General features: G+C 41.4%; 1 protein-coding gene across 9 annotated transcripts in view; it reads left to right on the plus strand.

Annotated features, from left to right (window-relative positions):
* ZNF521 (zinc finger protein 521) overlaps nucleotides 1–15,303 on the plus strand; it is a 274,048-nt gene that overhangs the window by 113,146 nt on the left and 145,599 nt on the right. For all 9 annotated transcript variants that reach the window (XM_057313173.1, XM_044382903.3, XM_048218567.2 and 6 more), the window contains one exon: nucleotides 1,214–4,566. In XM_057313173.1, coding sequence (XP_057169156.1) covers nucleotides 1,654–4,566 — 2,913 coding nt within the window. In that variant the 5' untranslated portion in view covers nucleotides 1,214–1,653. The remainder of the gene's footprint in view (nucleotides 1–1,213; nucleotides 4,567–15,303) is intronic.

Raw genomic sequence — 15,303 nt, forward strand, 5'->3', positions numbered from 1 at the left:
AGATTGTTTCGAAAAGCAAAAAAGAGGTTTTACAACCTCCTTGAGAAGGTCTTATTTTCCACTTGGATGTTAAGAAAGCAACAGAAACAGGAGTGCACGTTTGCCAAGACCATAGTTAAAAAACACCTAATATAAGGTAGAGTTACTTTATGGATAACTTGCTAAGGTTGTATCTGGCGTTCAGTCTTGTTTGTCTTCTCTTTGTTACTCATAAATCTTTCAGCATTTACCATAATCATTTATCACTTTTCCTGTTTCCAGTTTTTCACAAGTCGCTTTGTCTCTGCTCACCTCAAAGTGCAGGTCCTGTTTGGCTAAGGAAGTTCATGCTGCTGAAGCTTTTGCAAGAGGAAGAAATGGTGGGCCACCTCTTGAACTTTCCAAACAAAATACACGCTTACAATCTGGCCCTTGTGAAACTCTCATTTTTTCTTGATCCTGGCTGATCCTAGCTACATGTAATATCTAGTGGTACCCTTCTAACATTTAATAATCCATTTTCTGGCCTATGGTATTCGAATCTTTCAGTTATTGAAGAAATCCTGGTTGTCTTTCATTACACAAGATGTAATTATTATTGTGTTTTCTGTCTTCCTCCGTGTGCTTACTTTTTAATATTTTTTTGCTGAAAGCAATAAGGTCTGTATCAATAAGAGCCCCATAAAAGATTTTGGTCTTCAGAATTGCCTTTTTATAGAAAAACAAGCAAAATGCAGAGGGAATTTTTTATTAAATATTAGACATCTGGGTTGACTGCATTAATTTTAAGTCGTTCCTGTAATATTTCCTCTTTTCATTTGGTTCTTCAGATGCTCCCATAATATGCAAATCATTTTAGAGTGAATACAGAAGAAACATTAAATATATTAAAATCTGCATTTTAATAAAATTGTCGATGCGTAATATATACCTTGCTTCTAAGGAAAAAAAATGATAAAAAGTAATAAAAGGGGTAATTTAGACATAGAACTATTTAATATCTTTTTACATTTTACAACCCAGCAGAAAGTAAATGTGGAATAAAAGCTTTGGGCTCAGATTTAAAAGTGTTCCACTCAAATAGTTTGTCCTCCAGTTTTTTGTCCCGCCGCCCCCGAAACCCCGAAAGGTTCTAGATGGTCCAACGGTTAACGGACTTGTTGCAATGGTACGGTAAACTCGTTCTCGAGTTCTCCACACGTAAGATGAACTGTCCCCTTGCTTCTCATTGCAGATGGGGTGGATGTTGAAGATGATCCCAGCTGCTCTTGGCCGGCTTCCTCACCTTCCAGCAAGGACCAGACTTCCCCTAGCCATGGAGAAGGTTGCGATTTTGGGGAGGAAGAAGGTGGCCCTGGACTCCCATACCCGTGCCAGTTCTGTGACAAGTCCTTTAGCCGCCTCAGCTACCTAAAGCACCATGAGCAGAGTCACAGCGACAAACTGCCTTTCAAATGCACCTACTGCAGTAGGCTGTTCAAACACAAGCGGAGCCGAGACCGCCACATCAAACTGCACACGGGGGACAAGAAGTACCACTGCAGCGAGTGCGACGCTGCGTTCTCCCGAAGTGATCACTTGAAGATCCACTTAAAGACTCACACGTCCAACAAGCCATATAAATGTGCCATTTGTCGCCGCGGGTTCCTGTCCTCTAGCTCCTTACACGGACACATGCAGGTTCACGAGAGAAACAAGGACGGCTCCCAGTCTGGCTCCAGGATGGAGGACTGGAAGATAAAGGACACTCAGAAGTGCAGTCAGTGCGAGGAAGGCTTTGACTTCCCGGAAGACCTCCAGAAGCACATCGCGGAGTGCCACCCCGAGTGCTCCCCGAACGAGGACCGAGCGGCCCTGCAGTGTATCTACTGCCACGAGCTCTTCATGGAGGAGACGTCCCTCATGAACCACATGGAGCAGGTGCATGGCGGGGAGAAGAAGAACTCTTGCAGCATCTGCTCGGAGAGCTTCCACACCGTCGAGGAACTGTACAGCCACATGGACAGCCACCAGCAAGCCGAGTCGTGTAACCACAGCAACAGCCCCTCTCTGGTCACGGTGGGCTACACTTCTGTGTCCAGCACGACTCCAGATTCCAACCTCTCCGTGGACAGCTCGACCATGGTGGAAGCTGCTCCGCCCATCCCAAAGAGTCGGGGGAGGAAGCGGGCTGCTCAGCAAACCCCTGACATGACCGTCCCCTCGAGTAAACAGGCAAAAGTGACCTACAGCTGTATTTACTGCAACAAGCAGTTGTTTTCGAGTCTGGCGGTTCTGCAGATTCACCTGAAAACTATGCATTTAGACAAGCCAGAACAGGCCCACATTTGTCAGTATTGCTTGGAGGTGTTGCCCTCACTCTATAACCTAAATGAACATCTGAAGCAAGTGCATGAAGCTCAGGACCCAGGTCTGATTGTTTCTGCCATGCCTGCCATAGTCTACCAGTGCAACTTCTGCTCCGAAGTTGTCAACGACCTCAACACCCTTCAGGAACACATCCGATGCTCTCATGGATTTGCGAACCCTGCCGCGAAGGATAGCAATGCGTTCTTCTGTCCCCACTGCTACATGGGGTTTCTCACTGACTCTTCCCTGGAAGAGCACATAAGACAGGTCCATTGTGACCTCAGTGGCTCCCGATTTGGGTCTCCGGTTCTCGGGACTCCGAAGGAACCAGTAGTAGAAGTCTATTCTTGTTCTTACTGTACGAATTCGCCAATATTCAACAGCGTTCTTAAGCTGAACAAGCATATCAAAGAGAATCATAAAAACATTCCCTTGGCCCTGAATTATATTCACAATGGGAAGAAATCCAGGGCCTTGAGCCCCTTATCTCCTGTGGCCATAGAGCAGACATCTCTTAAGATGATGCAGGCGGTGGGCGGCGCGCCTGCGCGTCCGGCTGGAGAATATATCTGTAATCAGTGCGGTGCTAAGTATACGTCCCTGGACAGCTTTCAGACTCACCTAAAAACTCATCTCGACACTGTGCTCCCCAAACTGACCTGCCCTCAGTGCAACAAGGAGTTCCCCAACCAAGAATCCTTGCTGAAGCACGTTACCATTCATTTCATGATCACCTCCACCTACTACATCTGCGAGAGCTGTGACAAGCAGTTCACGTCAGTGGACGACCTTCAGAAGCACCTGCTGGACATGCACACCTTCGTCTTCTTCCGGTGCACGCTCTGCCAAGAGGTTTTCGACTCGAAAGTCTCCATTCAGCTCCACCTGGCTGTGAAGCACAGTAACGAGAAGAAAGTCTACAGGTGCACGTCCTGCAACTGGGACTTCCGCAACGAGACTGACCTCCAGCTCCACGTGAAACACAACCACCTGGAAAACCAAGGCAAGGTGCACAAGTGCATTTTCTGCGGCGAGTCTTTCGGCACCGAGGTGGAGTTGCAGTGCCACATCACCACGCACAGCAAGAAGTACAACTGCAAGTTCTGCAGCAAAGCCTTCCACGCCATCATTCTGCTGGAGAAGCACTTGCGGGAGAAGCACTGCGTGTTTGAGACCAAGACTCCCAACTGTGGAACGAACGGGGCTTCTGAGCAAGTGCAGAAGGAGGAGGTGGAGCTGCAGACCTTGCTGACCAACAGCCAGGAGTCCCACAACAGCCACGACGGCAGCGAAGAAGACGTGGACACCTCGGAGCCCATGTACGGGTGCGACATCTGCGGGGCGGCCTACACCATGGAGACCCTGCTGCAGAACCACCAGCTGCGAGACCACAACATCAGACCCGGGGAGAGCGCCATCGTGAAGAAGAAAGCCGAGCTCATTAAAGGGAATTACAAGTGTAACGTGTGCTCTCGAACCTTCTTCTCTGAAAACGGCCTCCGCGAGCATATGCAGACCCACCTAGGCCCGGTCAAACACTACATGTGCCCTATTTGTGGAGAGCGGTTCCCCTCCCTTTTGACTCTTACCGAACACAAAGTCACGCACAGTAAGAGTCTCGATACTGGAAACTGCCGGATTTGCAAGATGCCTCTCCAGAGCGAAGAGGAGTTTTTAGAGCATTGCCAAATGCACCCTGACTTGCGGAATTCCCTGACGGGGTTCCGCTGTGTGGTCTGCATGCAGACCGTGACCTCCACCTTAGAACTCAAAATCCACGGGACATTCCACATGCAAAAGACAGGGAATGGGTCCGCCGTCCAGACCACGGGGCGTGGCCAGCATGTCCAAAAACTGTACAAGTGTGCGTCTTGCCTCAAAGAGTTCCGTTCCAAGCAAGATCTGGTGAAACTTGACATCAACGGCCTGCCATATGGTCTGTGCGCCGGCTGTGTGAATCTCAGTAAGAGCGGCAGCCCAGGCATCAACATCCCTCCCGGCACGAATAGGCCGGGCTTGGGCCAGAATGAGAACCTCAGTGCCATTGAGGGTAAAGGCAAGGCGGGGGGACTGAAGACTCGCTGTTCTAGCTGCAACGTTAAGTTTGAGTCTGAAAGCGAACTCCAGAACCACATCCAAACGGTCCACCGAGAGCTCGTGCCAGAGAGCAACAGCACACAGTTGAAAACTCCACAAGTATCGCCAATGCCCAGAATCAGTCCCTCCCAGTCGGATGAGGTAACTTGCCTTTTTACTGTTTGCTCTTTAACCTCCTCAAGAAACCCTTGCCACTTCCTGTGTCCACTTTCCGCAGCTTTATTTGTTGTCGTGTGCCGAGAGATGCTTAGATTGAAATGCAGTGGGTTTTTTTCCCCCCATAGCCATTAGCCAGCAATTACTTGCTTCTTGATAAGCAGCATTTTGGCTTGAATGGTGCAAAATAGGACTAATTCCAGTCTCCCTAGGATATTGTCTTCTCTATGACTGAAGAGATCAGCGCTCATGCCAGCACCACTGAGATCTGGAATCTCAGCATAGCCTCACCGCGAGTTGAAATCCCCAGCTATGACTTGTGTGTATGGCAGAGCGATAATGACATAAAAGTAAGATGCTATGGGCCAACATGCTGGCTTAGAGTAAATTAAAAAGAATATATATATATTTGTGCATAACAAATTGGGTAGGGGTGGCTTTATAATACCATGTTGTCAACACTCACTGTTTCTCTTTGTCTTCTGGGTGGTGAGCAAAATATTTTCGCACAACAGGATTTTTTAAAAGCCCCTACATTTATCAAGCGCCACATGCCCAATGTTCCTTTTCAAGGCATCCCCTTAAAGATCCCCGAGTCTTCACTCTCTGGGTTTGGGTTTCAAAATTAAAGTGGATTTTTTTTCTCTTAGTTTAAGAGTGGTTTCATGCCTTCTTTGCCATAATGAGTATGAAAAATAAGTTCATTTACAACGAAATAGTTTTGTAAGTCACCAGTCCTTGAAGCTGAGCAGAGGATGGCTCATTTTATTATAATTTCTTTATGCTTTATCACCTGGTTTCTAAGAGTTCTTTCCACTTCCCTACCTGCCCCTATCTGGAGATCCCTCCAAATGAAAACCCCAGGGAGATCCATCTCCCTTCAGTTTGGGGTCACTGCATTTTCCTTATCTTGTCTCTGCACTCACACCCTCTTGGAGGCCCCCCTGCACGTCCCCGCAGATAGCCATCAGTCAGCTGGTAGGGGAGAGCCGGGAAGACTGACACAGAGCCCATCCTCCCGAAATGTGGCATCTGCGTGACAGGCGAGCTCCCAAACTTTGAAGCTGCTTTCCTTTCTCTCCTTCCAAGTAAATCTGCACCTTTCTCTCATTTAAATAAATGAAGTCCTTTCAAACTGATGAGGACAGCTGGAAGAGCATAGTTTTGATAATGGTTCCTGGCTCATGGGTTGAATCAGGTAGTTTCTTTTGGTAGTTCTAATCCGATGAAATGAATTATTTTTTCCAAGTTTTTATTTCAAACGTGTTTAAACCTACAGAAAAACTAAAGGAATAACACAGTGTATGTTGTGTGTTTGTGTATCCATATCACAGATTTTTTTTCTCTCTCTCTGCAACCTTTTTATTAACCTGCACCACATGAAAGTAAGTGTCAGACGTCATGATTTTCCTAAGCAGAAGGACATTTTCCCATTTAACCATATTATTAGTTAAGGCAATTAACTAAATCAGTTAAAGAACTCAAGTAGCTCTATAACGCCATCTCTAAGTTGTCCATATTCAAATTTCCCCGATTGGCCCCAAAATGTCTTGTTTTTAAAATGCTTATGAATGAGAATTTTAGAAAAACCATTTATGGAGAAAATTACTTCTCTCCCCCCTTTTTAGTTTTGCTGTGCTTAACATATAGAGGGGAATTTGTATATTCACGTGTAATTTAAATGGTGCATAAAATTGATTTGAAATGATTGCATTCATGTGTGTGTGTGAGTGTGTGTGTGTGATTGTGGTGGTGTATTCATTTAAAATCAAGCAAAATCGGGCTCTTGTTTCTTAGTAGATTGTGGAAAGGCATGTGCCTGTTTCTTCTCTGTTCCTGGCTTATGTTTTCTGATGTTCCTAAATTGCTATATATTATTATACTACTTGAGGTGAGATTTAGTTTTTAAATGAAGGAGGACATATGGATAGTCTTTATGTGTTAATTTGGTTAGGGTTATTTGCTTAGAGAACTTATCATTAACGGGTGGTCAAGTTTTTAATTATACCTAAAATCTTCATGATGAAGCTTAACTATATCCTGCACTTAAATAGAATAATGTATAAGATATTTTTAAAAGCACTTCTTAATTGTAATTCTTTTTTTAAGATTTTATTTATTTACTTGAGGGGGGGAGGGGCAGAGGGAGAGAATCTCAAGCAGACTCTGTGCTGAGCCCGGAGCCCAACACTGGGCTTGACCCCACGACCCTGAGATCATGACCTGAGCCGAAATCAAGAGTCAGACCAACTGAGCCATCCAGGCGCTCCTAATTGTGATTTTTACAATAGTGTTTTTTAAGCACCTAGATACCAAGGCTTTAAAGTGACTCTTTAAACAGAAGGGTACCTCCTTATTAAGTCTGATTAATAGGAGCTTGTGGCAATGTCCTAAACTGACCAGATATTAGGATTCCGTTGTACGTATTTCCTTTGCGCTTCAAAAGTTCACTGTTTTGTTTGACATTTTCATCGTTATTATTTTTTCTACATTACACTATTTAAGTCATAAAATTTCATGTGCTCACTTCCTTTCTGATAGTCTCTGCACTTAAAAATGTACAGTAGGCCATATCTTTTGGACTTGACATAGAAAATTTTCTAAACATAGGTGGAATTTTGCAAAAAGGAGCCCCCAAATAATGCATTAGCAAGAAAAAGACATATAATAAAAATTAATTTGTTTACATTCTTTGTTAGTCAAGTTAAGTTTCTGTGACTTCTCCTGTGTATTGTGTAACTTTTTTACCACGTAGGTATAAGAGAAGTTATTACGTAAATCTTTGCCAAAAGACAGGTATGCCGTGTGGGAATAAATTTTATCACAAAAAGAAGTGTGGCATGTGTGTGTCCTGACTTCGATGTCCTAGGCAGGAACGAAGGACTTAGTGCTATAGGTGGTATTTTCATCTCCTCTTCTTGCTGAGGATTGAGACTTCAGAAGAGAAAAGAAGACCACGGGACATAATCAAAACTGGATACACAGATATTGTCAAGAACAAGATTAGATTTTTTTCTGGACTATGACTTGTGATCCCATAAGGGTCTTCTTGGTAGACACTGGAATGAGTATTTCAAAGACGGAAAAGAATGGTTTTTGGTTGAGACTAGATTACCTATTTAAAAGGGATTTAGATATAATCTAGGGAAGGATAAGTACTAGATAAACACATGCGATCCAAGAAACGGATGAAAGACAAGGCACATGACACTTACGGAAGCATAATAGTAGGTAGAAATTTGGAATTGAAGACAAAAGATCTGAATGTGAACCCCTTTTCTTCTGCATAATGCTTTCTGAATTTGTGAACATGTTTTCCTTGTGCCAAAATCCTATAATTATCCATCTAAATTTGCTATGGAGTCTTTGTTTTGAATAAAATATTTGGGGGAACCTATTCATTTCCCTTTGGCTCTCAGAGACCGAGTATGATACACATTTATGCTGACCTCCGAGACCTCCGATGGTTCCATAAATGGTAGAGATAAACTGACACAGAAGAACGCTGGCCATCTAGACTTTTCCCATACACGAAGCACCTCGCAGAGTTACTGACATTTACTGTGTGTTGAATAAATGTTAGTTCTTCTTCTGGGGTTCATTGACACTGGCCCGGCCTGGTCAGGTTCTGCCCCATTTGGAACTTAAAATGTTTTCTTACGATGACATTAGAAGCATGTGTCCCGCTTCCATTTCTCCAGGACGTCTGATAGCCGGGCTTCTTCAAGGGGTTATTTACTCACATTCCAGCTCACACCGTCCCTGCCGGTCCATTGAAATCACTCTTGCAAGGGTTTCCAGTTGTGTCCGTGTTGCTGAACAGTGCCACAGAACCAGAACCAGAAGGGGCTCTGGAGGTCATCTGATTAAGCTGCCTTATTTTACAGGCAGCAAAACAGGTCCAGATAAATTGAGATCTAAGATGACACAGCTAGTGAGGGGTAGACAAGGAGCTCTGAGAATCTGGCTCTCTAACTCCGGATTCAAGATTCTCTTTTCATAAATCCACTGGACTTTCCTCTAGCGGCTGTCTCATCCGTTTCCTTTTCATAAAATCCTCTCTGTATTGCGGTCTTACTTTCTGCGGTCATCCCCTTCTTCCACCCACTGCAAGGGATCATCTGCCTCCCTCACTTAACTGCAGCTGACTTCCTTAAGGTCTCTGTTGATCTAATGGACCATGCAATGCTTTTTTTTTTTTTTCTTAAAGAGAATTTATCCTAGTTTACCTACTGTTCTACTTCTCAGTCTTGGCTATTTCCTCTTTATCCAACCTCTGTTTTCCCTCCTGGTTCCTTTCATAGAATGATCTGTAGCCTCCTTGCTCTGTCTGCTCCTGCAAGTTTGTGCGCTGTTGCTACTCACGTTCTGCACCCCCCTCCACCTGGCCTCATCCATTCCCGTGGCTCCAGCTACCACATTTTATGGATGACTCTCCAAATGCTATATCTCCCAAATGCAGGAGCGAACTTTCGGGAGCTGATGGAAATATTCTGTATCTTGATGGTGGTGGTGGTTACATGACTGTATGCATTTGTTAATACTCACCAGCTGTAAAATTAGTGAATTTTCTTATGCGAATTACCTCTCGATGAAACAGATTTTAAAAAGGGTATCTATGACTTACACCTTTCCACTGATATTCAGACCCATACACACCGTTGCCTGCTGGATATATTCACTCATGTGTTTCCGTACGCTTTAAACGCAATGGGACCAAAACTGATCTCATCAGCCTTTCTCTGAACCTGCTTCTTTTCTTATATTTTCTATTCCACTTGTGGAGCCGCTGATTTACTTATGTCCCTTTTCTCCACGTCCAGTTGGTCATCAAGTGATCTCTGTTGCAGCTCATACATATTTCTTAAATCAATCCCCTCCTCTCCATCCCCTTACCACATTTGTAATTCAGTCTCTGATCATCTTTCACTAAACTACTGAAGCAGCCTCCTAATTGTTCCCTTGGACTTTAGTCTTATCATTTTCAAATCCATCTCCACAAAGCTGCCAGAACAATCTATCTGAAACACAAATCTGAATAGCATGTCCCTCCCTATTTGAAACATTTTAAGTGCTCTATACTTCCACCCTTACAGGATAGTATAATATCCTTTTATTGTGAAATATAATGACTCTTCAGGTTCTGGCCCCTGATAAATTTTCCCTTCCTTTTCTTACCTTTCACCTTATTCTGTAGTTGAAAATACTCTAATTAACCTGCAGGTGACGCACTGCCTCTGTGTCTCATTAAGACTGCCCTGTCTCTCCTACCCGATAATTTCCCTCCTCCTGACTGCCCTCCATCTTCCATAAGGCTGTCCACCTTACCCTCTATTTGGAGATCAACTTACCCTCCTATGACCCTGACTTCCCACCACAGACATCTCTGCCTCCCTCCTTGAATGCTTTTTGTGTACAATGTGTCATAAATATATTAAAATTGTCACTTCGTTTTATAATTACCTCTTTACCTTTCTCTTCCTATGAATTCCTTGGGGCAAGAATTTACTGAGTCTCATATTTCTAATACCTATGACCGTGCCAGGCCCACAGTAGGCATACGCCTCTGGAGCTGTGTCTGGCTGGTGGCTTGCCCAGAGCCTTTTCCCATACATGGAGAATGGCAGGACAGCTGGCCACCTAGCTTTTTTTTTTTCATGCAGGAGCCACCTAGAAGGTATTGGATAAACGTATGTTCTTGTTCTGAGTGTGTTAACTACAGGATCACTGTCCACACTTTCTTACCGCATTTGGACTCAGAACGTTCCATCATCATTGATGTTCTGCTGTTATTATCTACTCCACTTCAAGGCCTGATTTCCCAGAGAAGTTGTAGTTGGTCCCATCAAGGTGGCCAGTGGTCTCCAGGTTCCAAAGAAAGCCTTTCAGTCTCCATCATCCCTATAGCACGAGGCAGAGTGGATGGCTCTTTCCTCGACGTGCACCTCTGACTTCATGGCATTTGCTCTGTAGTTTTCCTCCTACTTTTGCATTTGGAGGTTTTCCCTCCCGTGCCTGATCTAAAAGTGCAGAGATTCTTTGAGGCTCATCCTTGGCCTTCTTTTTCTTCTCTGTCTACTCTCTCAGTAGGCCTCTCATCTCTTCATTTATCTCCATGCTAAAACCCTGCAAATTTCTATTCATAGCCTAGGCCTCCACTTAGACCCAGATCACTGTGTGCTACTGACAGCTTGACTTTTTCATTTGCATCTCTTTTAGGTATTTGAAGTGTAATGAGGACAGTCTAAACTCTAGATTCTCTTTCCTGAAACCTGTTCTTTTCCCAGACTTCCATCTTTTGAGTAAAGGGAACCACCCTACACCCAAATTATTCAAGCAAGAAACTAGGAAATTATTCCTGATTCCTCCCTTTCCTCGTTCCCCACATCTGATCTATTAATATGTCCTGGATCTCTTGATTCTGCCTTTAGCAAGTATCCCATCCACGTCTTTCCATCTCCATAGCCATCATCATGGTCTGGGCCACAATCTTCTCCTGGACGCTGCAGTGGTTTCCTAATGGATCCCTCTCCATCTTCTGCCTGCCCCAATCTATTCTTCATGCTGCATTGTCCTGTAGACATGTAAATTACATGGAGTCACTTAACATTCTTCAGAGACTTCCCATGCCATTCAAATACAAGCCCAACCCCTCTCCCTTTTATGAGGCCACACACAGTCTGGCTCTAGCTGGCTGGCCTCCCGATCTCCTGAGTGGGGCTCTCCTTCTGAGGCTTCACTTGCGCCACTTGTTTACCTGGACTACTCTTCTGAGTCAGCCTGTCTGCACCTTTCTCATCTGTCAGATGGGCCTCCCCCCAAAATCTTACCGAAGTTAGTCTCCTCCTTAGGATCTCCTTTTTAAATTATATTTTCTTTGCTTGTTTATTTCCTTCTTCCTCTTTCTCACTTCTGAATACCCAACATGCTTGTCATAAGGTCTCAGTCAATATCAGTTGAATAAAAAAACATAGTATAAGTACTTCAAAGTGACAAAAATTGTATATACTCCATCTCTGGTTGTATATGCGTGTATGTCTAGTAACTAATACAGAGAGATACAGATAAGTTTACCCAAAAGTGCTTACATGCTTCAAAGTCAGGTTTGATCTAAAAATATTAAAATAAGCTAAAAGACCTGAGGTTTCTAACAGTTCAAAAATCATCTTTAATATGAAGGTCTGTTGTAAATGTCTTGAAGTCAATATTCTTTCTTTATGGTTCATATATTGAAAATGGCGATATGTACATGATGGTAATTCAGAGCCGACTCAAGTTCCACAGTTCTGTTTTATGTAATAAAAATTTCCATACAAGGATGGATTTAGGTTTTGCTAAGAGCAAAAAATTAGGTAAGCTCCTTCTAGGTAAATAATATTTTAAAATTAAATAGAAAATTTACATGACCAAATACATTTGTAAGATTCAAGATGTTCTTGAAATAGAGTGAGTTGCTTTGCCAAGTTCAATCTGCTTTCCGATTTATTGTTGTTGGGTTCAATATTTGTTTGGCAGCTACAGTGTGCTGGTACAGGGAGTTAATGACCCCTGGCATAAATATCAGAGTGTGAAACATGGGAGAACCTGCCTCATATGCACTCCCTGTCTCTGGTCCCATGCTTATCTGGCATTGATCATTGACCCACACATTAAACTTACTGCCACTACCATTCCCACATTTTCTGTACTTATTTCCAGTTCTGGATTTTTTTTTTTTTTTTTCTGATGCATCCCATATGGTTCCAGTGCTTTTTTAGAACGTAGGAAATTCAGAAATAGGAATGTTTTTGTATACAACCATGAATCTTGAATTGCACATAATACTTGTTCTTTGAGTACTAAGCCAAAAGAGTGTGGGGTCATCCTATGTAGTGGCAGAATTCTATTTAGGAGAAGCATTTTACTTTTGTCTTAAATGGTGTTGAGGTAGGAATTAGTAAATATTCAAGATGATTTTGAATAATGAAGGAAAATCAAGAGCTATGTTCTGGATCTCTTATTACACTATTGTTCCACTCATACATAATATAGATGCAATTTTCTATTAGATGTACTTTGTCTTCCTAGAAAATTCCCCCAAAATTGCCAAATGCTTTTTTAAAACATCTAAATAACCAGTTCCTTATTTATCCTTTCTGTTTTCACCTTTTCACATTTTTCCCCTGAAGGTTCTATTCTTAATTTGCCCGTCTCTTCCCCTCACCCTCATTTCCTATTACTTATTTCCTATTCATTATTACCCCATACAGATGACTAAAATATCACATTTCAAATGTTGACCTTCTTCTGAGGCCCCGTCTTATATTTTCAGCTACCTGCCTGACATTATCAGTGATGCATTCTGCTAGCCCTCGGACCAAATCAAATAATAATTTCTTTTGCCCCCCAGTTTTTGACAGTGTACCATCTTTCTCCTAATCGTTCTTGTCTGAAACCTTGTTTGTATTTCCCATATCTTCTCTGTTCTTCCAATCTTTTGGGTAGACCACTCTCGAGCTGCTGTATTTTCTCTGCAACTCGCATCTCTTGCAGCCTCTGTCCAGGCCCCCACCTGTCATTGTATACCTGCTCTCCTTCATGCTACACCTGTCATAAAGGAAGGCCCAACCAATGTAGAAGTTCACGTCCACACAAATCACATTCTCTGGCCACCGTACAAATCCGTGATAGATGACAAAGTTATCTTTTTAAAAAACTCCATAAATTCAAATATTAAAAGCACACGTGGAACAAAGGGGGCATAAAAAGAGACATGAAAAGTACTTAGAACCGAAAGAAAACTATATTGCAAAACCTGTGAGATGGAAACAAAGCAACACTTAGAGGAAAACATTATTATAACATAAGAATACATATTAGAAAAAATACATATTAGAAAAAAATTCATATTAGAAAATTTTAAAAAGGCTTGATATCCATCAGCTAAACATCTAGCTTCAGACATTGGGGACAGAACAACAAAACAAGTCCATGAAAAAATAGAAGAGTGGAAGATAAATAAAGCAAAGAGCAAAGGTAATGAAATAAAAAGCTGACAAGAAGGCCAACAAAGTAAAAAACCACTTCTATGACAAGACTAACAAAATTTGTAAACTTCTGGCAAAATTAATCAACTTAAAAAATAACGGTAAATAATGTTAATAATAGCATCGTATGTGCAGAAGTTTAAAAGATAGTTGGAGAGCCACTGAAATAAAAATGAATGCAAAAATTCATATTTTCCAAGAATGGAGAGCAATTGGCACTCTCTTACTTTACTAGTGGCAGTGTTATTTTGTACAAGTGCTTTAAAAATACTGTGGGGCCGTATATACTAAAGTTGAATACTAGCTGACTCTATGACCCACAGATTCTGCTCCAAGGTCTGTATCTAAGAGATATGAGTGCGAATGTTTACCACAGGTTATGAACAGGAATATTTATAGTGGGTTTTACATATAAGCTTCAAGCTAGAGTCAATCAAAATGTCTGTCAAAATAAAATGAATAAATACAGTCATATAATGGTATGAACTCATTCTGTTCACACAATGGAATACCACACAGCAATAAAGGGGAATGAACTACTGCTGTATAATAATCTCGGCGACTCATATACACAATGTTGAAAAAAAGGAACCAGGCACCTACTCCTATATGACTCCATTCATATAAAATGTAAGAATAAGCAACACTAATCAGTGGTGATCAAAATCAGAATAGTTACCTCTGGAATGACATGAAGTAGGAAGGGACAAAAAGGATTCTTTTGGGTGCTTGAAATGTTCCATATCTTGATCTATGTGGTGATTACACTGTTATATACATATGTAAAATTTCATCAAGCAATACTGTTAAGATTATAGTTTAGTGTGTGTGTGTGTATATTATTTCTCAATTTTAAATTTTATTTTAAAAAAATCCAAAATGCACAGATAAAAATAAGGGAATATTATGAATAATTTTGTACTAACAGCTGGATAAATGTAATTATATGGAAATGGTCTTAGAATGTTAACAAAGCTGGCTCAAGATAAAAAAGAAAGAAGTAAAATGATTCCATAAACATTAAAGAGATTAATAAATTGTTGAAAACCTTCCCACAAAGAAAATACCAGAACATATACATAATTCCAAAGCTGTGCCAGAAAATACAAAAAGAAGGACACTGCATTTAATAAATCCAGTATAATCTCCATATTAAAACCAGACAAAGATAGTTAAAGAAAAATTTAGGTGATTTAATATTAAAAAATTTTAAAGAACATATTAACAAACTAAATCCACTATGTTATAAGATTTTATACCATATTAAAATAGTTTTATCACGAAAATGTAAGGTGGGCTCGAGCTCAATAAACTAATTGATTGAATTTACCACATTAGCAGTTTAAAGGAGGCAAATTATATGTTTATCTCAAGAGTTGCAGAAAAATCTAATATTTTCTAAAATCTAAATATTTTCATGATTAAAAAAGAACATTTGGAAGAGGCAGGGATTTTCTTCCCCTAATAAAGAATATTTGAAATATTATTTTTGGCAAGCATAATAATTAGTGGCGAAGTTTCAATGCAATTATTAGTTTATAATAAATAGCTAATAAGATCTGTTCATTGACCTAGCCAAAAGTGTAACATAAAATAGAAATGAATGTAAGTATAGAAAAGTAAGGGAGCACTAACACTGAAAAGAAGCAAATCATACCGTCATTTAGAGGACTTCTGTTTGTATGTAAGACAATAT

This window comes from Ursus arctos, unplaced genomic scaffold (assembly GCF_023065955.2).
Source record: "Ursus arctos isolate Adak ecotype North America unplaced genomic scaffold, UrsArc2.0 scaffold_17, whole genome shotgun sequence".
Lineage (NCBI taxonomy): Eukaryota > Metazoa > Chordata > Mammalia > Carnivora > Ursidae > Ursus > Ursus arctos.